Genomic DNA, 27,732 nt, shown 5'->3' with positions numbered 1-27,732 from the left:
TTTAGATGTTTAGGCTGTGCGTTGATATATAAGTTAGTCAGGACTTGAAATTTTATATATATGGATACTACGTTAGTCAATAGGGATGACATTTCTTTGTTTATATATTTAATGACGTCACATCATGGCTGACAGCGTTTTCTGAGTTTCAAATAAAAATAAAAACTGTATTTTTTAAAATTGGATTTATATATCCATCCTGCGTTTTTAATAATTGTTATTGATATATTTCGTTGTCTTAAGCAAAATACTATAATAAATAATCATTTATTGGACGAAATTAGATATGAGTCAAGTAGCCTATTATTACCATTGTTTAGTAGTCAATATTCGTATTAACCGATCAACAATATTTGTATTAAACGTTTTTTATGTGAAAACAAGTAAATAACTAATTAGAAATACAATGACGCCACGAATTCTCAAAGTTTGTTTTATGGGATGGCTAATGTTCGCCAAACCGTTGGTCGAGCTTTGTAAACATGTGGCCAATGTTGGATCAACGAGGTAGCAATACTCTTTGTTTTCTTCAGGACATACTGGGAAAACACAATCAAAATACTTGTATTTTTAATTATTTAATAATCATATTTCTATCTACTTTTACAAGTGCTATCTACTTAAAATAGTGAGCAACAAACTTGGTATTAACAATAAAAATGTTGGAGCGAAACTTTTGACGGAATCGCTTGCCAAATCTGTTATTTGACAGCTGTCATTTGTGACAGTTCGTTCGAAATTGAGGGGCATAGAGGCATATGGATGCGTATTCTTATACATATCGGCAGTAGACAAAGTCTTTGTGTTATTATGGAATAATACATCCATTGCATGGTTGAACGGGCCATATATTGTGAACATGACGTTATGGGATGGCTGATGTTCGCCAAACCGTTGGTCGAGCTTTGTGAACACGTTGACTATTTCCTGGCGTCTCATGTCCGTGAGGTTTCGGGCGGCGAAGATGTGGCCAATGTTGGACCAAGCGAGATAGCAATACTTTTTGTTTTCATCAGGACATACTGGCGTGATGTCTACATCGGTGTCTGCCCAGGGCTCCATGATTTGTTTATCTGAAACGACGGAGAATCATGATTACAGTGCGATAAGGCTCTCTTGGCACTTGAATGACATTGACAGGGGGGCGCTGTTGGAGAACAAAGGCTTAGACTATTCAAAGAAGAACAAAGGTGACACTTGACGGCAACGTTAGCTCCGATTTTCGCCACGCGCCAAGATATCCTTGTCGCACTGTATTTTATATTTTAGTAGGTACTTAGTCCGTGTCGATTTTGGTTTTAAAAATTCCGTGAGAACTCTTTGATTTTCAGGGATCAAAAGTAGCAAATGTCCTTCCCCGGGATGCAAGCTATCGCTGTACTAAATTTCATCAAAATAAGATTAACGAATGGTTATGGCTGATCTGACTCTAAGTCAACGGGAAGTACCCTGTAGGTTTCTTAACAGACAGACAGACAGACAGACACCAAAGTGATCCTATAAGGGTTCCGTTTTTCCTTTTGAGGTACGGAACTATAAAAATCAACATCAATAACTCACTTAGATACAAATTAGCAGTTTTGAAGCTAATAAACGCAACGTCACTCTTTCCCTCCACAAGGGTCTGCAACGCCGCGATTTCCCCACTGACAACCTGTCGCCATTTTTAATGCACCCATTCGTAAACTTATCTATACCTGACATTGGCTAATCTGTGTAAAGCCAGAAGAAGAACAGAAAAAAACTTATTTATCTATATTCATTTGACTAATATCATCGCCATCCATATCTTCGATACAAGCCAAATTTCATGACTCTAAGTCAACGGGAAGTACCCCGTAGGTTTCTTAACAGACAGTCAGACAACAAAGTGATCCTATAAGGGTTCGGTTTTTCCTTTTGAGGTACGGAACTTTAAAAATCAACATCAATAACTCACTTAGATACAAATTAGCAGTTTTGAAGCTAATAAACGCAACGTCACTCTTTCCCTCCACAAGGGTCTGCAACGCCGCAATTTCCCCACTGACAACCTTGTCGCCATTTTTAATGCACCCATTAGTAAATTTTTCTATATTCATTTGACTAATATCATCTCCATCCATATCTTCGATACCAGGAGCGCATATTTCACTGAAGTAATCGAACATGGCCTCAGCACAGTTCAGTTTTTCCTTATTCTTAATGTATTGCAGGACGGTGTGCCACGCCATTCCGTCGAAGAACGGGAAAGCGGCTCGTTTCCCGCTCAAATGCTCCATCTTTGTTAATATGTCACCGTTCCTGACGTATGCTACGACGGTATCCATCTTTTCGACGATGGGTGTCGTTTCGTAGAGGACGGGTTCCAGGCCATAGTCCCTGAAAAAATATATTATTACATATTAGGAATGCATTTTAGAGTCAGTAATTCCTTTTCAATCTAAAGATGTGAGCGAAGTGAGTATGATTTATTCGTTTATTTTATAGAATACTAGCTGATCCCCGCGGCTTCGCCCGCGTAGATTTAGGTTTTTAAAGATCCCGTATAGCCTATGTCACTCAGAAATAATGTAGCTTTCTACTGGTGAAAGAATTTTTAAAATCGGTTCAGTAGTTCTAAAGATTACCCCCTACAAACAAACTTAACGACATTACCTCTTTATATAATACAACGGGCCGTGCAGCAGAAATCGTAATATTTTAATTTCGCCATAACTTCAAAACCAAACGTCCAATTTTAATCATTCAAAGACCAAATATTATCTCCATAAACTGTTCTTAGTGATGAAATCATTTATTTTGATAAGGATTAATAGCATGAGTAAATAAACGCGTTTAAATGTAGTCCAAAAAAAATTCAAGATTTTTAAATAAAAAAATGGTTGCTGTGCCTCACTCGACATAGATGGGTATAGTGTGTCGCGGACTTTTTTGTAGATATTTATAAGATCTACAATTAATTAGAACATTTTATGGTTCTATCTTTTATAGTTTAGGCAGCGTACGCAAAATAAGTAACTTTTCTGGTTGATTTTTTACACCTTGTGTCCGAAAAACCCAAATATCTTACGGAACCCTATTTTTTTCCAAAATAAAATATAGCCTATGTTACTCGTGGATAATGTAGCTTTCGAATGGTGAAAGAATTTTTAAAATCGGTCCAGTAGTTTTTGAGCCTATTCAGTACAAACAAACAAACAAACAAACAAACAAACAAACAAACAAACAAACAAACAAAGTTTTCCTCTTTATAATATTAGTGTAGATAATACAACGGGCCGTGCAGCAGAAATCGTAATATTTTAATTTCGCCATAACTTCAAAACCAAACGTCCAATTTTAATCATTCTAAGACCAAATATTATCTTCATAAACTGTTCTTATTGATGAAATCATTTATTTTGATAAGGATTAATAGCATGAGTAAAATAAACGCGTTTAAATGTAGTCCAAAAAAAATTCAAGATTTTTAAATAAAAAAATGGTTGCTGTGCCTCACTCGACATAGATGGGTATAGTGTGTCGCGGACTTTTTTGTAGATATTTATAAGATCTACAATTAATTAGAACATTTTATGGTTCTATCTTTTATAGTTTAGGCAGCGTACGCAAAATAAGTAACTTTTCTGGTTGATTTTTTACACCTTGTGTCCGAAAAACCCAAATATCTTACGGAACCCTATTTTTTTCCAAAATAAAATATAGCCTATGTTACTCGTGGATAATGTAGCTTTCGAATGGTGAAAGAATTTTTAAAATCGGTCCAGTAGTTTTTGAGCCTATTCAGTACAAACAAACAAACAAACAAACAAACAAACAAACAAACAAACAAAGTTTTCCTCTTTATAATATTAGTGTAGAAATATTGGTTAGTAGTTTATTGCATTTAATTGAAATTTTTGGACACATATTATTATAATGCGTATGTTTGCAATAATGCAACTATAGATAATACACTAATTGTTAGCAATTATCTCAAAAATTAATCAATGGCGACCTCGCACCGGAAGACGTAGTGTTGGAAGACCCCCTACTAGGTGGACGAACGACATCAGAGGAGTCGCAGGGAGCCGCTGGATTCAAACGGCGCAAGACAAGAGACCTATGTCCAGCAGTGGACGTCTATCGGTTGATGATGATGATGACTCGTACCTTGAACTTTTAATGAGCCACTCGCTGTCACCAACAGCCACGTCGCACCGGAGGACGCAGTGTTGGAAGACCCCCTACTAGGTGGACAGATGACATCAGACGAGTCGCAGGGAGCCGCTGGATTCAAACGGCGCAAGACAAGAGACCTATGTCCAGCAGTGGACGTCTATCGGTGGATGATGATGATGACTCGTACCTTGAACTTTTAATGAGCCATTCGCTGTCACCAACAGCCACGTCACAGTCTCCCGCCTTCACAGCTTTGAGACAATCGCGAGTGGTGTTCCTCACCACACACTGCAACGGCGGGTTGATGCCGTACACCGCGCCCGCTTCGCTCAGCCATTCGCATTTGTTCCTCTCTAGATTGGTCGTAGTGCAGAGGGTTATGTGCCTGAAAAATTTATTCCTTAAAGAAATCTACAAAAAAATAAAAGTATGGACACCCTACTATATTCGATAAGGGTCAGCGATTTAAGCGTCCTTTTGACACATAGGTCATAGACTTAAGTTTTGACAATAGGATTTGCTGTCAATTTTGCCACTCTGTCACTGACGGATCAGTCTAGTTTCTGGTATAAGTCCCGCAAATTGCTATTGCGCTGGAAGCATGCCTCATTAACATCGAAATGGCGTCATTTTGACGTCATTTGACGAATATTTCAGTAAAAATATACCATTAGCTCGAAACTTCAGTCTAGTGCTAACGTCACTAAAATGGCGGTCACGCGCATTAGCAATTTGCGGGGAGTTTATAATTAAAGCACAATATACCAGAGTGGCTTAATCCATATTTTGGTTTAAAAATATAGGTAATTATTGTCTGTCTACACTTGCCTCAGATAACAAGAGACTTACCTCGGTGGGTCACAACCACTCTGGCTGTACGCTTCCCTGAATCCTTGAGCCGACGCCAAATAGTCCAGGGGGGTTTTGGGTGGGTTCAGCGGTGTAGGGGGCTGACGTATTTCCAGCAGGGAGGTCAGAGCCCCCCGCCAGTGGCTGTTGAACATGTCATCTTCCTTTAATGAGCCTATGAGTTTGCTCACTGCTGCTGCTGCTTTCCTGTAAAGAGTAATAAAGAATATCTGTCCCGGCTGTACTCACGGGAGTCCGTTCGCGCGTTTTATATGTGTCAAAACCGCGGCGCGTGCGCGAACGTACTCCCTTGAAAAAGGACCCCGGATGGGTTCGAAACTAGTCGGGCTAACGTCGACTAGACACGTGAGTACAGCCGGGACAGATACTGGGGCCGATTTTCTTGTACACGATCTCTAAGCTAAACTAAAATGACACGTCTAAATCTATTGCTATCCGTGTCAAAATGTTGCTTGCGGAAAAGGATAGCACTAGGTTTAGACCTGTTAATTTAGTTTAGTTTAGAGATTGTGTACAAGAGAATCGGCCTCATTATTTACTATTTAGAATGGAAATCACTCACGGTAGTTTATTTTATTTTAGTTTAAACGCTAAAGTAATAAAGAACTTTATTAAATTCTAAAGTATTCTGTATTCAAACATACAGCGCTGATTTTCAGCTGGTGCCCTGAACTGGGTAAACCGGTAAAGAAGATAGAGCAAAAGAGAATAGAGGTATAAATCCCGCAAATTGCTTTTGCGCTGGAACAAGGTCTCATTAACATCGAAATGACGTCATTTGACGTATATTTAAATAAAAATATACCATCAGCTCGAAGTCTTCAGTCTAGTGCTGACGTCACTAAAATGGCCGCCACGCGCATTAGCAATTATATCAAGGCTTATATCAAGAACCGAATTACATAAACGAAGAACTTAATAAAAGAGAGAACGTTAATGAAAGGTAAAAATTACTGCAAAGAGGAAAGAAGAGATGAGATGAAGGATATGAAGATTAGAGGATTCTGGGATGAAGAGAAGAGGACAGTCATGAAGAAAGGTGGGAAGGAGTTCAAATAAGAAGCAAAGAGGTAGAGTAGAGTAGAATTAAGGTTTAGATAATTGAATTAAAGATAAGACTAGATGAAGTTATGAAATAAGTGAGAATAGAAGAAGTGATCGTAGAAGAAGTAAGTACTTCAATCAATCTATCAATCAGCCTGTTTGCGTCCACTGCTGGACATAGGCCTTTCCTTCCCTTCGTTCGTGGACAAAAAAAGTCCTGTTTAATGGGTACGTCATCCCGAGATCCGTCTTTGTCGAAAATGTCGGCATCGAAGTTGTTCAAGAATACAACTAGCTAGGACTGATAATACAACTTGGTAGAAACAACTTCGACAAGAAAGCTGACAGAAGAATACAGCTGGGCTGGGCGGCATTTGGAAAATTGCGTCAAGTGAGTACTTCATCATCATCATGATCAACCCATCGCCGGCTCACTATACAGAGCACGGGTCTCCTCTCAGTGAGAAGGGTTTTTACCTTAGTCTACCGCGCTGGCCATGTGCGGATTGGTAGACTTCAGACGCCTTTGAGAACATTATGGAGAACTCTCAGGCATGCAGGTTTCCTCACGATGTTTTCCTTCAACGTTAAAGCAAGTGATATATTATAATTACTTGAAACGCACATAACTCGGAAAAGTTAGAGGTGCGTGCCCGGGATAGAACCTCCGACCTCCGATTAGAAGGCGGACGGCCTAACCACTAGGCTATCACAGCTTAGTAAGTATTTACCTCTTAGCAATGACGACGGGCCAGGGTCGGTTGAGCCACACGCAGGGAGTTAGGTTGTCTTCTATGGGGTGCCACGTGCCATTGCGACAGAGGTACCCATAGAAGCTATAGGAGTAAAGGAGAAGAGGACAGAAAAGAGGAGAAGTACTTTACTTACCTCTTAGCAATGACGACGGGCCAGGGTCGGTTGAGCCACACGCAGGGAGTTAGGTTGTCTTCTATGGCTTGCCACGTGCCGTCGCGACAGAGGTAGGCGAATTGTTTGCTCGAGAGAATCGGTTCTCCAGACACCGATGATGAGTTCAACTACAAGAAAAAATAAAAATATAAAGCAACCGATGAGTTTCTTGCTGGTTCTTCTCGGTAGGAACGGCATTCCGAACCAGTGGTAAATTAAACTAGTTGACGATTCAAAAGCACTTGTAAAAATTTACTTGAATAAAAAAGTATATGAATAATTTTTTTTTTTAAATAATAATACATAACTCCGAAATGTTTGTGGTGCGTGCCCGGGATCGAACCCCCAGCTTATGTTGTATGACTTACCCTAAAGATGTACTGCACCTCGTACAGTTCCCCCCACATGGTGTTCCCGGAGTTGTCCAGAAGACACTCCAATGCGCCCGTGGGACCCCAGTACTTGTCGTCCTCTCTGCACGCTGGGTTGGCGCAGCCGGCGCAAAGGTTGGGGTATTTACCCTCTGTTATAACAAATGTACGACTTACCCCAAAGATGTACTGCACCTCGTACAGTTCCCCCCACATGGTGTCCCCGGAGTTGTCCAGAAGACACTCCAATGCGCCCGTGGGACCCCAGTACTTGTCCTCCTCTCTGCACGCTGGGTTGGCGCAGCCGGCGCAAAGGTTGGGGTATTACCCTCTGTTATAACAAATGTACGACTTACCCCAAAGATGTACTGCACGTCGTACAGTTCCCCCCACATGGTGTCCCCGGAGTTGTCCAGAAGACACTCCAATGCGCCCGTGGGACCCCAGTACTTGTCGTCCTCTCTGCACGCTGGGTTGGCGCAGCCGGCGCAAAGGTTGGGGTATTTACTCTCTGCACAAAGTAAAATGGGGGATTCACAATTTTAAATGAGAATCCATACTAATATAATATTATAAATGCATAAGTGTGTCTGTCTGTCTGTCTGTCTGCTAGCCTTTCACGGCCCATCCGCTCAACCGATTTTGACAAAATTTGGTACAGCGATAGCTTGCATCTCGGGAAAGACATAGGCTACTTTTTATCCCGGAAAATCAAAGAGTTCCCACGAGATTTTTAAAAACCTAAATCCACACGGAAGAAGTCGCGGGCAACATCTAGTATTAGAATAAAACTTAAAGCTAGCCTTCTGACTACAATTCCGCGCTGGACAGCCAGGCTGATCCGTTGCGCAAAACATGAGCCAGCCCTTCTGTCACCAGGTGAGGCTAATCGCGGTGAAATGTCTCGTAAATTTTTTTTTGCACTAAGACTCCATTATTGTTATCCTAAAATGAGCCGGAAAGAACTTATCGTCAAAAAACTGTTTTTGGGCACCATTTTTTCAAGATGGCGGCGCGAGCGGCAAAATAGGAGCTATAGGGCCTAGCAAATTGCTAATGCGCTTGGCCGCCATTTTAGTGACGTCAGCACTAGACTGAAGTTTCGAGCTGATGGTAGGTATATTTTTACTTAAATATAGGTAGGTACGTCAAATGACGTCCAAAATAACGTCATTTCGATGTTAATGAGATATGGTTCCAGCTCAATAGCAATTTGCGGGACTTATCTAAATATATAAAAGGAAAAGGTGACTGACTGACTGACTGACTGACTGACTGACTGACTGATCTATCAACGCACAGCTCAAACTACTGGACGGATCGGGCTGAAATTTGGCATGCAGATAGCTATTATGACGTAGGCGTCCGCTATGAAAGGATTTTGGAAAATTCAACCCCTAAGGGGGTGAAATAGGGGTTTGAAATCTGTGTAGTCCACGCGGACGAAGTCGCGAGCATAAGCTAGTAAAATATAAATTCGGAATGAGCATGTCGAAAATCACCAATTTTCAAAAACTTCCGGAAAACTTTGCAGGCAAAACTAAAGTAGTTTAACTGGACTATAGAGTCACACTGGTGTGGTCGCCATTGGATGATCACGGAAGAAAAAAAAAACCGACCAAGTGCGAGTCAGGCTCGCGCATTGAGGGTTCCGTACAACAGTCGTATTTTTTCGACATTTTGCACGATAATTCAAAAACTATGATGGATAAAAATAAATCAAAATCTGTTTTAGAATGTACAGGTGAAGACCTTTCATAATAAATGATACCCCACTTGATATAGTTATCTCACTTCGAAAGTTGAAAATACTAATTATTAGTTCATGACCACAATTTAAATTTTTTTGTGTGATCTAACCCTAAATTCACGGTTTTCAGATTTTTCCCCAAATGTCAGCTATAATATCTACCTACCTGCCAAATTCATGATTCTAGGTCAACGGGAAATACCCTGTAGGTTTCTTGACAGTCAGACAGACAGACAACAAAGTGATCCTATAAGGGTTCCGTTTTCCTTTTGAGGTACGGAACTCTAAAAAAAGAAAGAAGATAGGTACTTACTGAGTTCAGCATCCCTTTCTACATCGGGCACCCAGGGACCAGCTTTGCAGGCCTTGTGGAAAAACTCAGATAGGGCCTTGATCCTGTTCTCCGTTAAGGTCAGGCTGGGGTCGCAGGCGCGAGGAATGATCAGGGACTCCAAGTACTGAAATGAAGATAAAAAGATTCAATTAAGTTTAGAAGAAGTAGTAGAAGAAAATCCCCGCATCAAGGTCTACCAATCCGCACATGGCCAGCGTGGTAGACTATGGCCAAAACCCTTCTCACTCTGAGAGGAGACCCGTGCTCTGTAGTGAGCCGGCGACAGGTTGATCATGATGATGAGTAGAAGAAAAAGCTGTGATAGCCTAGTGTTTAGGACGTCCGCCTTCTAATCGGAGGTCGGCGGTTCGATCCCGGGCACGCACCTCTAACTTTTCGGAGTTATGTGCGTTTTAAATAATTAAATATCACTTGCTTTAACGGTGAAGGAAAACATCGTGAGGAAACCTGCATGCCTGAGAGTTCTCCATAATGTTCTCAAAGGTGTGTGAAGTCTACCAATCCGCACTTGGCCAGCGTGGTTCACGATATATTGCAAATAAAACAACGCTAGAGGTCAATGAAAGTTGCGTAAGTAGGCCACTCAAATTCAATGCCGCGTCGTAGGCGGGGTATTGACCCGAGTTTTGCACGCTATACATTGCGGATTTGAAAAATACTAAATCACTAAAACTTCAAAATGAGGCGAATGGTTATTGATATTGGATTGTGTTATGGTAGTATAACAATAACGCTAAGTTTTTGCTAGCGTTCTGTGTTCTGTTTCGGATTGATTATGCTGCGTAGGACCTACTGACCGCTACAGTGGCACCGGTGGCGCGAGCGCGAAGCTCCGTCTGGGGGTGAGCCCTAGGGCTCGAAGAAATAATTCGAGAGGTCGGAGAACGTCCTCCTAAGGGCGCCTCCTGTGAGGCTCGGAGCACGGCTTAGGATGACGTTGGGATGGGTGGAGTTGTTGGACTACTGGTTAGTCCGTACGCCCCCGAGGCCGTGGCGTTAGTCCACGTCCGGGTGACGTTAGAACACTCACGACGTTCGTTCTGGTTACATCCTGTATATACACGGTGAAGTTTTAGTGGTTGTCTTCCCGCGGCAGAACGATTTGCCGTCAGTAGTACTATCAAAATTTTGAGTTAAACTTAAAAAGTAAAAATGTTTTTGTTTTGAAATAATTACAAAAAAAATCATCAACTCGAAAGTGTGAGAAACTGTAGTAACTCACTAGATGTAATGTGAATAGTAGGTACTAGGTAGGTACATCTTCTCGAATCGTGCTGCCAATAAAGTGAAAAAGTTTAGAGCAAAATAAGCTCTCGATCGTAGTGATACGGCATAAACTAGCCTGCGCGCACGCGGTATCACTATTGGTTCGAGGCAGTGTTTCCATATGTAAATCGAGAATTACCGTGTTGAAGGGTTAAAATTACGGTGTTTCTAGATTAAATTACGGTGGATTAGCTAAAAGAATACCGTGTAAATTACCGTGTCATTTTTAAAAGAAAAAAGTCACGAATTTGCTTTTTAATCAATTATTAATATTATTCTGAATCCGACTCTCCTAGAATAGCAATATCTTTTTCATAAACGGATTTCCTAATTGCTTGAATAAGGACGAAAGTAGATTGCTGAGATTTGATGCTTAAACCGAGAGCAAGAGAAATGTTGTTATTACGAAATATGCTAAGGTGACTGAGATTCGTACTCGTATTACGCAGTATAATATTATGAATTTTTAACGTGATTTTTGTATTACGGTGACACGGTCAAGGTAATGGCTATATTACCTTGACCGTACATTAGGACTGAATTACGGTGCATCTACGGTAATTACCGTGTACATGGAAACACTGGTTCGAGGTCTCATTCGAATTTTTTTTTTCTCGATTGTAAATTTGTCATTTTTGACTCTAATATTTTTTTTTTATATATTTATAAATGGATTGTAATACCACGACAAAATCATTTCGCTTCGGGAAAACAACCATCAAAACTTCAGCGTGTATATTATATACCCCAGTGAGTGTGTCCGACAGTGGCCGTAAATCGTTGACTCCGACCACAGGATGGCAGAGCGTGGTGTTGCGCAGAACAAAGTCCAAGGAGGTGGGCCGGTCGGGCAAGATGCGACGGTTCACCACTGCTACTATGCTCCTTGCGTACGGCCCTGGAAACAGAAAATATATCATCATCATCATCATCATACCACACGCCACGGTCTTGCGCCGCCGCCGTCCAGCGGCTCCCTGCAACTCGTCTGATGTCGTCCGTCGACCTAGTGGGGTGTCTTCCAACACTGCGTCTTCCGGTGCGAGGTCGCCATTCCAGCACCTTGGGACCCCAACGTCTATCGGTTTTACGAACTATGTGCCCTGTCCATTCCCACTTTCAGCGTAGGGCCCTTTGTGTAGGGCCCTGGAAACAGAAAATATAACATCATCATCATCATCTACCGATAGACGTCCACTGCTGGACATATTTTTATTTTTTTTATTTTTATTATTCATGTACCAAAAATTGTAGTTACAAAGTAATAATAAATTAAGTTACATCGGAAATGCTTATCTCTAAACAGAGATTTCTTCCAGCTTCCCATTCAAGGTTGTGAGTAAGGCGTATCAAGAAGTGGAATAGGTCTACGGTACTAGAATCTAATAAACTACATAAATATCTTATAATAAATACCCAAATCAACTTATATACAATAATAATATACATAGGTCTCTTGTAGGGACTTTCACACGCCACGGTCTTGCGCCGCCGCCGTCCAGCGGCTCCCTGCGACTCATCTGATGTCGTCCGTCCACCTAGTGGGGGGTCTTCTAACACTGCGTCTTCCGGTGCGAGGTCGCCATTCCAGCACCTTGGGACCCCAACGTCTATCGGTTTTACGAACTATGTGCCCTGTCCATTGCCACTTCAGCGTAGGGCCCTTTGCGTAGAAACAGAAAATATAACACTAATTCGGTATTTTTGACAACTAGTCAAATCAATAACTTTTTATCAAACGTCAAAACGCGCACTATGCGATATTCTATGAAATACTGGAATGTGACGTCACATCTTAATGACGTATTTTTTAGTTTAATCGATAATTTAAAATGGTTATTATTATTACACTTAAAACTAACAAAGGACGTGGAGTTTAAGTATTTTGGAAGACCACCAGTGACGGTAGGTTAAAGGAGGACTTACTGAATCGATTCCTCAGTTCATCAGTGACCAGCACATCGATGTCTGCCCACTGCGCTGCGATGAGGTCCTCAGGGCTGAATACTCCGAAGTCCACAGTGTTCTTGCCTATACGTCGAAGACAATCCAGCCTGAAAATATACATAAATATCAAATTAAATGGGTTATCAATATGAGTAGGCTTGCCGCATGCGTCCCTAAGAACTGAAGAGATCGGAGATTATATGCCAACGCCTATAAAAATCAATGGAGTTAGCATAGGTACATTTTATTTTAAACTAGCTGCCCCGCCGAACTTCGTACCGCCTAACAGTCGATTCTTTTTCAGGATTTTTTTTTAATTTTTCTCTTCGTAAGAACCATGCTCGTACTTCAAGGAATATTATGAAATCGATTCAGCTGTTCTCGAGATTTGCGATCAGCAACACATTTTGCGATTCATTTTTATATAGGTACATAGGTAATATACTAGCTGCCCTGGCGAACTTCGTTCCGCCTAACAGTCGATTCTTTTTCAGGATTTTTTTTAAATTTTTCTCTTCGTAAGAACCATCCTCGTACTTCAAGGAATATTATGAAAAAAGAATTAGCGAAATCGGTTCAGCAGTTCTCGAGATTTGCGATCAGCAACACATTTAGTGATTCTTTATATTATAGATAGAGATATTATGATGATGCATGCGATTTAGTCCACGTGGATTTACTTTACTTAGATCTTTTAAAAATGGGAACTGTTTGATATATATTTTTTTATTTAGATAGGTACAAGTTAGCCCTTGACTGCAATCTCACCTGGTGGTAAGTGACGATGCAGTCTAAGACGGAAGCGGGCGGGCGGAACCTGGGAGGGGTATGGCAGTTTTTAATAAACCCATGCCCCTTTGGTTTCTACACGGCATCGTACTGGTACGCTAAATTTGCTTCGCGGCACGGCTTTTCCGGTAGGGTGGTGACTAGCCACGGCCGAAGCCTCCCACCAGACCAGACTAGAAATTTAGAAATTATAAAATTCCAAATCCCTGCCAGGAATCGAAAGGATTATTAAGTAGATACATAGATATTTATTATTACTACATCATAATGATTTTATAGTTTTTGAGCTCTTAATAAATTTTACTTACTGATCTGTTCCCAAGACACATTCTAGTCCCGACTTCTCATCGTCCAGCAGTGGGCAAAACGTGGCCCCACGTTTGAAGGGTCCCCGGCCTTCTACTACACATAGTCGCACTGAAATCAAAGAAAAATACTATATCGTTTAGAACATATTAACACAACATGGGGTTATTCAAGGGGCGGAACAACAAATTCCTAAAAGGCCGGCAACGCATCGGCGGTTCCTCTGATGCTGCAAATGTCCATGGGCAGCGGTAATCACTTAACATCAGGTGACCCGCCTGCTCGTTTGCTCGCTATCTCTATTTAAAAAAAACATATTCCGAACACGATGTCATAGATTACGACGGCGGTGGCTATGGGCTGGGCACATCATCACTATCAACCTCAGAATAAATACCTGTAGAAGTACGTACTTAGCCCTTAGTGGTAACTAGCCACGGCCGAAGCCTCCCGCCAGAAAATGAGAATAGTAAAAAGTAATAAAAGTCTCTTTAGAATGAGAAGGGTTTGGCCATAGTCCACTCCACCACGCGGACCGAATGCGGATTGGCAGATTTCAGACACCTTTGAAACTTTCTTTGCCTTCACCGTTAAAGCAAGTGATATTTAATTGCTTAAAACACACATACCTACCTACTACCAGTGGCGTGCAGCTCATAGAGGCATAAACGCACTGCTTACCCTCATTGTAAGAAATCAATGCTTCCTTTTTCATTATAACCTACCGTAAAATAAGTTCATACCTAAATGCATACCCTGGCTGGAACTCCTGTGCACGCCACTGCCTACTACCCGGTCAAGCTAATCGCAAGCGTCGATTAAAAATTAAAAAAAAATTAACAACTCAACAAGTGGCAGACCTACTACGAATTTTTGTCTGCCACTTGTTGAGTTTTTAATTTTTTTTTTAATTTTTAATCGACGTGAGGTGCAAACTTAACTTGACCGGGCTATAATTCCGAAAGTTAGAGGTGCGTGCCCTGAAAGTCTGAACCATCCGAGACATGTTGTATAGAAGCAGGCGTTACTTTGCGGAAGTCCATGATATACAATGAAGCAAAAGCTTAATTTGCTATAATCCGCTGAAATAGGTAGAATCTGTATGGTGCAACATGCAGCATGCGAAATTCGTTCGTTGCAGCTAGGCACTGAGGACAAACCTCTGTGGTTTTTTCGGTGTTTTTAGTTTAAGCTTTTATTTGTATGTATTTTGATTTGATAATAAATTTAAAAAAAAAATGCACCGCCCGCCCTCCCACTGCTAAACATGCAGGAAGAAACAGCCACCAAGCAAGCAATACGCACCACCACCACGTAGCACCACACTGCATGTTTAGCAGTGGGAGGGCGGGCGGTGCATTTCGCATGCTGCATGTTGCACCATACAGATTCGACCTGTTTCAGCGGAAGCTTTTGGTTCATTGTACATCAGAGACAGTTGACAAGCCTTTACTGTAGGTAATCAGGTAATTTCTATTCTATGATATTCTCGGACCTATGACACAGTGTATTTGATTGTAGACGAGACCTTCGATATGTCTTTAGCATAATCATTAGCATGTATGTGCTAATAGCTAACAAGTTGAACTGGTACTACTATGAGGACTGATAGCATCTAATGTTTAGGTACCTATAGGTATAAGTATAGTCCGTACTATGTATGGGAAGGCACTGGCCCCTAAGACACGGGATCTCCTAGTTCAAAGGCCAGTCCATTTAAGTCAAAATATAATAATTCTGGTATAATAAACTAGCTGACCCGCCCCGGCTTCGCTCGGGTGGAATTTAGAAAATCGAGGTGAGGGTTAAATTTCCGAAAACCCTGAAGTACATATTTCTTCATTTGTTGCCTAAAACCCAACTATCAATTTTCATGAAAATAACTTGAAAAATGACCGACTTTCATCCCCTATTTAACCCCCTTGGTAGTAGAGTTTCCAAAAATCGTGAAATACGTATTTTTTTATTTTTAACCGAAAGCTTAAATACCAATTTTCATTGATGTTACTTCAAAAATGACGGACTTTCATACAAACTTCCATCCCCCATTTAACCCACTTAGGGGTGGAATTTCAAAAAATTCGTTACCTACTCTTTACAAAGAACACACCCTCCGAATTTCATGTCTCTAGGACCAGCGGTTTAGGCTGTGCGTTGATATCTATGTCAGTCAGTCAGTCAGGACTTTGAAGAATTTTATATATTTAGATAAATATTCATTCCTTCAAAAAAAATGCTTATAGCTCGTATAGAATGATTCCTCACGCGCCACTTTAACTCTATGGGTCAACTGTCATGTCAAAAGTACGGTTCACCTTTGAAATATGACTAAAATCGTACTTTTGTCATAAGTGACAAAATGGCGCGTGAGGAGTCAAATTTTACGCGTAGTTACTAAGCTGTAATATTTATATATAGCTTATTCTATTTATATATATAGCTGTAATTATATTACAGCTCAGTAACTATTTTGTCGAAAAGCGATTTAAGCGAAAGATAGCCTAGTATTTGTATTTTTGTATTTGTATTTATTTATTTATTAAAGAAGAATAATTTACAGTTTACAACAAGTTTGGTGCATTCATAAACTTTAAATAAGTTTTTCCATACATCAGTGGTTCAAACTTTGGCCTCTGTGTATCAAATATCGTGGGTACAGGGTTCGATCCGGGGCACGCACCTTTAACTATCAAGTAAAGGCGCACGTATGCCTCTCTTATCGAGAGTTACAGTTTTGTTCCGTTTGCCGTGGAGACCCTGGGGCCATGGAGTCTTAATACAAAAAAAATTACGATACATTTCACCGCGATTAATAGCCTCATCTCATCAGTAGTTTGAGCTGTGCGTTGATAGATCAGCCAGTTAGTCAGTCACCTTTTTCCTTTTATATATTTTAATTTGACTAAATTAAGTAAAAAAAGCTGTGATAGCCTAGTGGTTAGGACGTCCGCCTTCTAATCGGAGGTCGAGGGTTCGATCCCGGGCACGCACCTCTTACTTTTCGGAGCTATGTGCGTTTTAATTAATTAAATATCACTTGCTTTAACGGTGAAGGAAAACATCGTGACAAAACCCTGCATGCCTGAGAGTTCTCCATAATGTTCTCAAAGGTGTGTGAAGTCTACCAATCCGCACATGGCTAGCGTGGTAGACTATGGCCAAAACCCTTCTCACTCTGAGAGGAGACCCGTGCTCTGTAGTGAGCCGGCGATGGGTTGATCATGATGAAGTATAATGTGTAATCTATTGCAAACATTAAATTAGTTAATTGCGCTAAAGGAAGTCTGTAAAACCGAGTCACATCATTTACATAAAATATACTTTATTTTGTAAATAAATGTCAGTACAAAAACCTTGACAAGTTTTTTTACTTTGCAAGAAACGATGAGGTTTGAGGAAAAACCGGTCGGTTTCAAAACAAAACAAAATTACAATGTATGTCTGTGTGAATATTACAATATTCATAACGAGTAATTACTTCTTGTTATTTTTAGGGTTCCGTACCTCAAAAGGAAAAACGGAACCCTTATAGGATCACTTTGTTGTCTGTCTGTCAAGAAATCTACAGGATACTTCCCGTTGACCTAGAATCGTGAAATTTGGCAGGTAGGTAGGTCTTATAGGAAATATCTGAAAACCGTGAATTTGTTGTCACATCACAAAAAAAAATGTGTTTTGAAAAAATAATTAGTATTTTCAACTTAAGTAAGATTACTATACCAAGTGGGGTATCATTTGAATGACTTTACCTTTGCGTTCTAAAAGAGATTTTTGTTTATTTTTATGCATAATAGTTTTTGATTTATCGTAGTACGGAACCCTCATTGCGCGAGCCTGACTCGCACTTGGCCGGGTTTTTTATATTATTACTGCTCATGACCGATGATCAGTATCTATGACTAGCCTAACTAGCCCGACCTTCCTTTCCTCGTCCCTTATACGCAATGGTGAGCGCTGTGGTCTTGCTAGTGGGAGGTCCCGGGTTCGATTCCTGGCATTGGATTTTTATAATTTCACTGGTCTGATCTGGTGGTAAGCTTCGGCCGTGGCTAGTTACCACCCTACCGTACCGCCAAGCTATTTAGCGTTCCAGTACGATGCCGTGTAGAAACCAAAGGGGTATGGGTTTAATAAAAACTGCCATACCCCTTCCAGGTTAACTCGCATCCATCTTAGATTGCATCATCACTTACCACAAGGTGAGATTGCAGTCAAGGGCTAACTTGTATCTGAATTTAAAAAAAACTAGCAGTTATAGTGCGCGACAGTTCGAGATGGCGATCGGGGTAAGGACGCCCCCTCATCCGCACAGGCCTTGCGGTAACCCGGTGCGAGATAGCGCGGGTAACGTGAGGGTGTGTGGGGCGTCCCCACGCCTTATACCCCGATTGCCATCTCGACCTGTCTATTATGAATATCATCATCATCAACCGACAGATGTCCACAACTGGACATAGATCTCTTGTAGGGACTTCCACATCCACAAGCCATGATCTAGCGCCGCGCCGGCTTCCAGCGGCTCCCTTTGACTCGTTTGTAAACGACACCTACCACCTAGTGGACACTACAGCTGCACTTTCCAGCACGTTGGGATTGGGACACCAACGCCTATCGGTTTTTCGAATTATGGGCCCTGCCCATTTCCACTTCAGCTTCGCATCCCGCTGAGCTATGTCGGTTAAGTACTCAGGTTCCCCTACGGATCTCCTCATTTCTGATTTGATCACGTAGAAAAACTCCAAGGATCTCCATTTTCATCGCTCGCTGAGTGACTCTGAGCTTTCCTGTGAATGCGTATACACATACACATAATACACAGACCACATTCTCTGTGGTTTTTTTTTTAATAGATATAGCGAGCAAACGAGCAGGCGGGTCACCTGATGTTAAGTGATACCGCCGCCCATGAACATTTGCAGCACCAGAGGAGCCGCCGATGCGTTGCCGGCCTTTTAGGAATTTGTTGGTCCGCCCCTTGAATAACCCCATGTTATAATCTAGTGGGAACACCGCCGATGGGAGTTGGTTCCACAGTTTGCACGTGCGTGGATAGAAGGATCTGGCGCAACGGACGGTCGAAGTGCACCAGACACCCAGATGGTGAGGGTGAAATTCCTTACGGTGCAGTGGCGCGCGGTGCGGTGTGGTATGATAATAATCTTATTATTATTGCCAAATGTATACCTACTTTTATAGGAGTATGCTATGCTCAGCACGTATTTTCCGTGACGGAATTTACGTGAGGCTCTGTTAGGGCATTGCAAAATGGTACATTGTAATAATCTACTAAATACATAAATATAATACTTAATCAAAAAATTAAATTCGTTTAGCGTTTGAACACTAAACTAAAATGGGAATGCCTGAATGGGAAGCTGGAAGAAATCTCTGTTTAGAGATAAGCATTTCCAATGTAACTTAATTTATTATTACTTTGTAACTACAATTTTGGTACATGAATAATAAAAATAAAAAAAAAATAAAACTTGAAATTAAATTAACAAAATTATCATCATAATGCATGCATTATACTTTATTAATTTTGCATGTTCAGTAAATAATTATTCTAAAAATATTTGCAAATCGGTCCAGAAATCTTGAAAAAATCGGTGTACATACATAAAAAAACGGGCCGAACTGAGAACCACCTCCTTTTTGAAAGTCGTTTAATAAGGAACGTCTGGCGGCAGTGGGATCTTGGACCATCAGAAACAAGGCGCCAGCTCCCGCCTACCACATTGCATAGCAATCCATTATCGCAATCACAAGTTGGTTAATTTATTAAAACCCATCGCGTGTTCAGAACATAATATATTAATAGGTACATAGCTACATACAGGGTGTAACCAGAACGCTGGCAAAAACGAAGACAGATGATAGTACTGATGATTACTGATATGATACCACAAAAATTCCTATAATTTTGCAAAAGTTTACGATATGCTGCAAATAAAACATCTGACTGATGCAAGAGGTAAACGAACGTTGCGTAAGTAGGCCACTCAGACTCAATGCCGCGTCGTAGGCGGGGCATTGACCCGAGTTTTGCACGCTATACATTGCGGGTTTGAATAATACTAAATCACTAATACTACAAAATGAATCAAATGGCTATTGGTATTGGATTGTGTTTAGGTAGTATAACAATAACGCTAAGTTTTTGCTAGCGTTCTGGTTGCACCCTGTATAGTTAGTTAGTTAATTGCACAGATTAATAATACACCTTAAGCTATTCAAAGCACCATTAATTAAATGATGACGGCTAACTAATTATACCTATTTTCCTTGAAGGAAATTACTTCCGTACGTACGTGTCAGTGCGAAGTCTTAGAATTACAATTGCGTAGGTAGGTACAAGTATAGTAAGTACCACGCAGCTTTGCAAATATCTTCATAAAAAAACAGTCAAGTGCGAGTCGGACTCGCATAGGATTTGTTCCGTACCATCATACAAAAAATGACTCTTTTTAATTGTTTTTAATTTTCATGGCGGCAATTTAAATTTTTATTATTGTATTTGATACTAGCTGCCCTGGCGAACTTCGTTCCGCCTAACAGTCAATTCAAATTTTTAAAATTTTTCTCTCCGTAAGAACCATCCTCGTACTTCAAGGAATATTATAAAAAAAGAATTAGCGAAATCGGTTCAGCGGTGGTGATTCATTTTTATATTATAGATTTACATATAGATACAGATCGCTGACAGCAGACATACGGGTGGATGGACAAATATAGGGTCCTGTTGGCAACCTCCGGGTACGGAACCCTAAAAAGCGAGTTGCAATGATTGCATTGCAGACCGTAAGAGCGGGGGCACACGATGCGTTATTGCGGCGGCGGTGCGGCTGTCGCTGCGTCGTCTTACATAGAAATATCTGTGGCATGTCACACGATGCGCTCTGGCGCCGCACCGGACTTGCAACCACCGAGACGAGGCGGGGAGGGGTGAATACGTTGCAACGTCGGAGCGGCGCCGCTTAGTTGTTTATGCGTCACAAGGAAGGACACTGTCCAACGCTGCTACGGCGCCGCTGCGACATAACAACGTTGCGGCGCCGCACCGCTCGTGTGCCCGCTGATACGGTGAAACCTTTGCGGTACGGCGCCGCAACGCATCGTGTGCCCCCAGTCTCAATAAATTTTTAACGATGTACCAGAGACCACAGAACAAATAATTGGTTTCTACATCAATCCTACATCAATACATCAAAATAAATGTGTCAATGCATTAAAGCAGAATCGAGTTTATATAACTGACTCGCTCCGTGCTCGCCATCGAAAGGTCAGTCAGTCATGCCCAAACTTCCTCAGATTACGTAACGAAGTAAAACCAGTTAGTTGGCCCTCTGCGAGTAGGTACAGTACGCGGCAGAAAAAAATGTACGTCGACCTTTAGGATGAGATTTCGGCTTTGTAGAGCGTTGTCTCTGTCACTCATACCTATGTGACGTTTTGTCGATCTCAACGACAGAGACAACGCTCTCTAAGAGATCGGAGATCATTTTTAAAACCTGTATAGAAAAGAATTAAACGCGCGTGCGGCACCTATGCCCAAAATATCTTTTTTATTATATTTTAAGAATGACCAACAAACAGTAGCACACGCAGTGCTTAGATAAAAAAAACCCGGCCAAGAGCGAGTCAGGCTCGCGCAATGAGGGTTCCATACTACAGTCTTATTTTTTCGACATTTTGCACGATAATTCAAAAACTATGATGCATAAAAATAAATAAAAATCTGTTTTAGAATGTCCAAGTAAAGCCCTTTCATATGATAACCCACTTAGTATAGTAATCTTACTTGGAAAGTTGAAATAGCAATATTTGTTCATGAACACATTTTTTTAATTTTTTTTCTTGTGATGTAAGCACAAATTCACGGTTTTCAGATTTTTACCCTAATGTCTGCTATAAAACCTACCTACCTGCCAAATTTCATGATTCTAAGTCAACGGGAGGTACCCTGTAGGTTTCTTGACAGACAGACAGGCAACATAGTGATCCCATAAGGGTTTTTCCTTTTGAGGTACGGAACCCTAAAAAAGTGTTATATGTCTTGTACGATGGTATGGAAGCCAGCGTTGCCAGACGTCCCGATTTTTCAAGTCAAAATCCCGATTTTTCAAGTAAAAAGGTCCCGCTTTTCGGGGATAACTCGAAAGTGCGTGCAGCGTGCTGAAGAAACGTGAGCGGGTGGCACAGACAAGCCCAACAAGAAAAAATCTGTAAGATGTCTTATTGTCTTTAAGATATCTTTAGGAGTACTATTTTCTTGTTGGGAAGTGTGGACTGGCCGCCAGCCCCCGGAGCGTATACCTAATGAAGATAAGCGCGCGATTTTTGCTATCTATTGTCACGTAAACGTCATTTGAATTCAAATAAAAACTTATATGCGTTTTTTTAACATGTCCCGCTTTCGACGAAAGAATCCCGCTTTTTTTCACTCAAAAAGTTCTAAAATCCCGACTTGGCAATTAAAAAAACTGACAACGCTGTACGGAACCCATGGTGTGCGAGTCCGACAAGCCTTTGGCCGGTTTTTTTATGTCAGTGGATCATGTCATGCATTGGCAAAGGCCGCGCGTCGTTTTCAAGGTTACGCAACCGGATTGGGGGCTCTTTAAAATTAAACACTTTGAGAATTATTCACACTTGAAACCACTTTGATTGTTCAAAGGTTATGTATTTAAATCCTTTTGTAACCGACTTTTTAGGGTTCCGTATAAGTCCCGCAAATTGCTATTACGCTGGAACCATGTCACATTAACATCGAATTGACGTCATTTGGCGTATATTTAAGTAAAAATATACCATCAGCTCGAAACTTCAGTCTAGTGCTGACGTTACTAAAATGTCGGCCACGCGCATTAGCAATTTGAGGGACTTATAAATATAAATATTTATGCGTTGCAAATGAAATATCTTGCAAACTGTGGGACCAACTCCCTTCGAACGGTGGGGTTATTCAAGGGGCGGACCAACAAATTTCTAAAAGGCCGGCAACGCATCGGCGGTTCCTCTGGTGCTGCAAATGTTCATGGGCGGCAGTAATCACTTAACATCAGGTGACCCGCCTGCTTGTTTGCTCACTATCTCTATTTAAAGAAAACTGGCCAAGAGCGAGTCAGGCTCGCTCAATGAGGGTTCCGTACTACAGTCGTATTTTTTCGACATTTTGGACGATAATTCAAAAACTAAGTATGATGCATAAAAATAAATAAAAATCTGTTTTAGAATGCACAGGTGAAGACCTTTCATATTATGATACCCCACTTGATATAGTTATCTCACTTCGAAGTTGAAAATACTTACTAATTAAGTAGTTCATGACCACAATTTACTTTTTTTTGTGTGATCTAACCCTAAATTCACGGTTTTCAGATTTTTTCCCAAATGTCAGCTATAAGATGTATCTACCTGCCCAATTTCATGATTCTAGGTCAACGGGAAGTACCCTGTAAGGTTTCTTGACAGACAGACAGACAACAAAGTGATCCTATAAGGGTTCCGTTTTTCCTTTTGAGGTACGGAACCCTAAAAAAACAAACACGTCGACGCTGCATGTAATATCCGCGGATTCTTGAGACGGGTGAGCCCCGCGCGCGCCATCGCGCCGGGTTTTCCTTTGCGTAAGTCTCTAAAGTACCTAATCACACTATAATGGTCGCCAGTTTCCTTGACAGGTAAATATGCGGTGAGTTACAACGGGTTTTCGGTAAAAACCTAACAACTCTTCAGCCTGTCTGTCTGTCTGTCTGCGACTTCATCCGCATGGATGTTGATTTAAAAAAAAAAAACCGACTTCCAAAACCACTACAAAGTTAAAAATAACTTTTGTTTCTACACGTGTAGGCATGTATGTATGAAGTCGGGCGAGCATAAAAGAAACTATAAATCAAAGCGTGAATTTCGCCCGACTTCAAAATGCATACTCTACACGGTTTTTAAAATAATTTTTGTTATTTTAAGCTTTTTAGTGTAAGCATTCATTGCTTTTCTTTCTTCTTCTTTTTAAAGAATATTAGCCACGTTAAATGACTAATATTCCCCTTTCCTCTCCAACTAAGCGTTAAGCTTGTGCTAGGAGTAGGTACGACAATAGTGCAACGGGCGGGGTTTGAACCGTCGACCTTTCGGTTTTCAGCCCACTCCTTTACCCGTTGAGCTATTGAGGCTTATGGTACCTAATATATCAATTCACCAGCAAAACTTTCCAAATCCACACGGCTTAGACGTTCAGTACCTTGCATCATAAGGATTGAAGAGTTGGGATTTGGAATTCAATAACAATATAACTGCACCAGGAACAGTTTCTGAATCTCTATACGTAGTTAGAAGCTGTGATAGCCTAGTGGTTAGGACGGCCGCTGTCCAATCGGAGGTTGGGGGTTCGATCCCGGGCACGCACCTCTTACTTTTCGGAGTAATGTGCATTTTTAAGTAATTAAAATATCACTTGCTGTAACGGTGAATGAAAACATCGTGAGGAAACCTGCATGCCTAAGAGTTCTTCATGATGTTCTCAAAGGTGTGTGAAGTCTACCAATCCGCACATGGCCAGCGTGGTAGACTATGGCCAAAACCCTTCTCACTCTGAGAGCAGACCCGTGCTCTGTAGTGAGCCAGCGATGGTTGATCATGATGATGATATGTAGTTTAGGAGTACTTTACCCTGCATCATCGGGTATGAGGGGTTCAGACTTGGAGTGTAATCATGAAGCCGTTGCTTGATACCTAACCATGATTAAGTAATTATTACTAGCTAATTAGGTAAACAGGTACCTATGTCTACCATGCAAACACCATGTCAAGTTTCATGTAATATCCGGCATAAGTAGGTTGTCTGGACGAAACCGGCCCCTTGGACTTACCGTGACGTAATGCAATGATATATAATAACTAGCTGATGCCCGCGACTTCGTCCGCGTGGATTTACATTTTTCAAAATCCCGCGGGAACTCTTTGATTTTCCGGAATAAAAACGCCTATGTGGTAATCCAGGGTATAATCTATCTCCATTCCAAATTTCAATCAAATCCACACTTTCACATTTATAATATTACTAGTTGATGCCCGCGACTTGGTCCGCGTGGAAATAGGTTTTTCAAAAATCTCGTGGGAACACTTTAATTTTCCGGGATAAAAAGTAGCCTATGGCCTTCCCCAGGATGCAAGCTATCGCTATACGTTTTCGTCAATGGGCCGGATGGGCCGTGAAAGGCTAGCAGACAGACAGACAGACGGACAGACAGACACACTTCCCCATTTATAATATTAGTATGGATTATTAAATGACTACTTTTCTAAACAGGTATGATGGTTTTATTTTTAATTTATAGACTAGCGCTTGACTGCAATCAGACCTGCAGGGCTATGCTGTATCTTTGAAAGTTTTCGTTAGGCATTGAGTCCAGTTGGAAATCCATGAAATTTAGGTCACGTGATTTTCTATTCAGTATCGAATGCGTGGCTAACTAATTACGAATATCTAACATTTGGCAGTTGGCCAACATTAACATACTAGCGCATTTTATCGACTTGAAGATGCAGCCTAAGATGGAGCGCGCTTGCCTAGAAGATGCCTATTGTCTATATTAACTCTTGACTTGTCACTTGGCCATAATGGTCTAGAATCTAGATCGAAGCCTTTCAGTTTCTAGTCTCCACCAAAGATATACGTATAGTTTTCCTTCGTTTAGGTAGGTCCTAGGTATAGTAGGTACGCGAGAGGTCGCAATCGGGGAGGGAACCCACCCGCACAGCCCCCGCGCTGAGCCGGTGCGGGTGAGCGCAGGTGACGTGCGGAACGTCCCCCGCCTCATACCCCGATTTCTATCTCAACCTGTCGCGTACTATACTTAAAAAGTATGTTTAGAGCCTCAATAGCTCAACGGTTAGAGGAGCGGACTGAAATCTGAAAGGTCACCGGTTCAAACCCCATCCGTTGCACTATAGTCGTACCTACTCCTAGCACAAGCCTAACGCTTAGTTGGAGGGGAAAGAGGAATATTAGTCATCATTGGCAATTTTTTTTAAATGTATTTAAAACATTAACAAGTAGGTACAGTAAGCGGCCGATGTACATCGACCTTTAGAAGGAGATAGCAGATTTGTAGAGCGTTGTCCCTGTCGTTGAGACCGACAAAACGTCATATACATAGGTATGAGTGACAGAGACAACGCTCTACAAAGTAGAACTGTCATTCTAAAGGCCGATGTACATTACTTTCGGCCATGTACTGTAGGTAAGTAGCTTCTCGCTGAAGTGCGTAAGAGGCGAACTATATACGACCTTGTCACCGCGATTTAACAATGAAATCATGATACGAGTAAAAAAAAAAACCGGCCGAGTGCGAGTCGGGCTCGCGCAACGAGGGTTCCGTACTACAATCGTATTTTTTCGACACTGCACGATAATTCAAAAACTATATGATGCATAAAAATAAACAAAAATCTATTTTAGAACGCACAGGTGAAGCCCTTTCATATGATACCCCACTTGATAATATCATAATATCTTACTTCGAAAATTAAAAATAAAATAATTATTGGTTCATGACCACAATTTAATTTTATTTTGTGTGATCTAACAACAAATTTACGGTTTTCAGATGTCTGCTATAAGACCTAAGTACCTACCTGCCAAATTTCATGATTCTAGGTCAACGGGAAATAGGTAGGTACCCTATAGGTTTCTTGACAGACACAACAAACAGACAGACAGCAAAGTGTTCCTATAAGGGTTCCGTTTTTAAGGTTCCGTACCTCAAAAGGAAAAACGGAACGGTTTTTGAATTATCGTGCAAAATGTCAAAAAAATACGAATGTAGTACGGAACCCTCAGTGCGCTAGTCTGACTCGCACTTGGCTGGTTTTTCCTTTTGAGGTACGGAACCCTAAAAATGTACGCGTCGTGTATTATTTTTTACATCTGCCAAGAAACCCTAGTCCGCTGTATCGACTCAAGTCAAGGCCCTTTAAGGCCAAGTACCTTTAAGATGGATGATGTTGCATACAAAGCTTGTCCGGCCACTTGGATCACCTGCCAGAGTGAACTAGAGTGAGGGAACTCTCGGCTTGATCCAGTAGGGCAATTGTCTAAAACCTACGTCAATCATTATTACAATCTCAATTGTTCTGATCGGCAAAATTTGTGCGATTCTTGTTGCAACAATGCATTGTAGCCAATAGTGAGCGAGCATCAACCAATCAGAGATGATTGCGATCGTGACATTGTTGCTGTCAAACAACCGCAATATGACAATGACGTAGACATCCGCTAAAGGATTTTTGAAAATTCAACCTCTAAGCATTGACTTATATATATTACTTCGTATGGACAGGGCTTATTGAACAAACAAAATGGCACCGACTCAGTGGTACTTTAGCACCAATGCAACCTCAGTGACGTCTGGATTTCAAACGGGTCGTTCATTAGTATCTAAGAGGTGGCGCTGATTTATTTGGTTCCAAAACCGTGAAAAATTTGGTTCGCTTGACCATATCTTGTCATTTATATCGATGCCTCTAAGAGCGATTACGCACTGCACTTCCAACATCCGAGTTCTTTCCGTCATCCGTGAGAATGTCTCGGGATATGCCTCGGATTAAAATCGGACATATGACGTATATTTATGTCAAAGATGTCCACTGAATAGCTTGGATTCGGATCAGAGATCGGATTAGAGCGTAAGCAATATCCGAGTTTTTTATATCCGTATTTTCACGGACTCGAATCGGATGAGTGCGTAAACGCTGGGGCGTAAAATAGGCGTTCAAAATTTGTGCAATCCACGCAGACGAAGTCGCGAGCATACGCTAGTAATCTAAATATTATAAAAGGATAAGGTTACTGACTGACTGACTTACTGATCTATCAACGCAAGCACAGATCAGGCTGAAATTTGGTATGCAGAAATCTATTATGAGATAGACATCTACTAAGAAAGGTTTTTGGAAAATTAAACCCCTAAGGGGGTGAA

General features: G+C 41.2%; 1 protein-coding gene across 2 annotated transcripts in view; it reads right to left on the bottom strand.

Moving 5' to 3' along the window:
• Positions 1 to 582: 582 nt before the first annotated feature.
• LOC117994413 (transferrin-like) overlaps positions 583 to 27,732 on the bottom strand; it is a 28,443-nt gene continuing 1,293 nt past the window's right edge. The window contains exons 2-11 of one of the 2 annotated variants that reach the window (XM_069507495.1): positions 13,753 to 13,861; positions 12,635 to 12,762; positions 11,455 to 11,606; positions 9,401 to 9,545; positions 7,335 to 7,489; positions 6,946 to 7,094; positions 4,993 to 5,199; positions 4,331 to 4,528; positions 1,940 to 2,361; positions 583 to 1,073 (exon numbers count right to left, since the gene is read on the bottom strand). In XM_069507495.1, the coding sequence (XP_069363596.1) occupies positions 613 to 1,073; positions 1,940 to 2,361; positions 4,331 to 4,528; positions 4,993 to 5,199; positions 6,946 to 7,094; positions 7,335 to 7,489; positions 9,401 to 9,545; positions 11,455 to 11,606; positions 12,635 to 12,762; positions 13,753 to 13,861 (2,126 nt within the window). In that variant the 3' untranslated portion in view covers positions 583 to 612. Of the gene's footprint in view, positions 1,074 to 1,939; positions 2,362 to 4,330; positions 4,529 to 4,992; positions 5,200 to 6,945; positions 7,095 to 7,334; positions 7,490 to 7,693; positions 7,849 to 9,400; positions 9,546 to 11,454; positions 11,607 to 12,634; positions 12,763 to 13,752; positions 13,862 to 27,732 lie in introns of both variants that reach the window. The other variant, XM_034982320.2, reaches the window with a different exon arrangement.

This window comes from Maniola hyperantus, chromosome 26 (assembly GCF_902806685.2).
Source record: "Maniola hyperantus chromosome 26, iAphHyp1.2, whole genome shotgun sequence".
In the NCBI taxonomy this organism is placed as follows: domain Eukaryota; kingdom Metazoa; phylum Arthropoda; class Insecta; order Lepidoptera; family Nymphalidae; genus Maniola; species Maniola hyperantus.
Note: the sequence above shows the minus strand (reverse complement) of the source record. Positions and strands in the feature narration are given on the sequence as shown.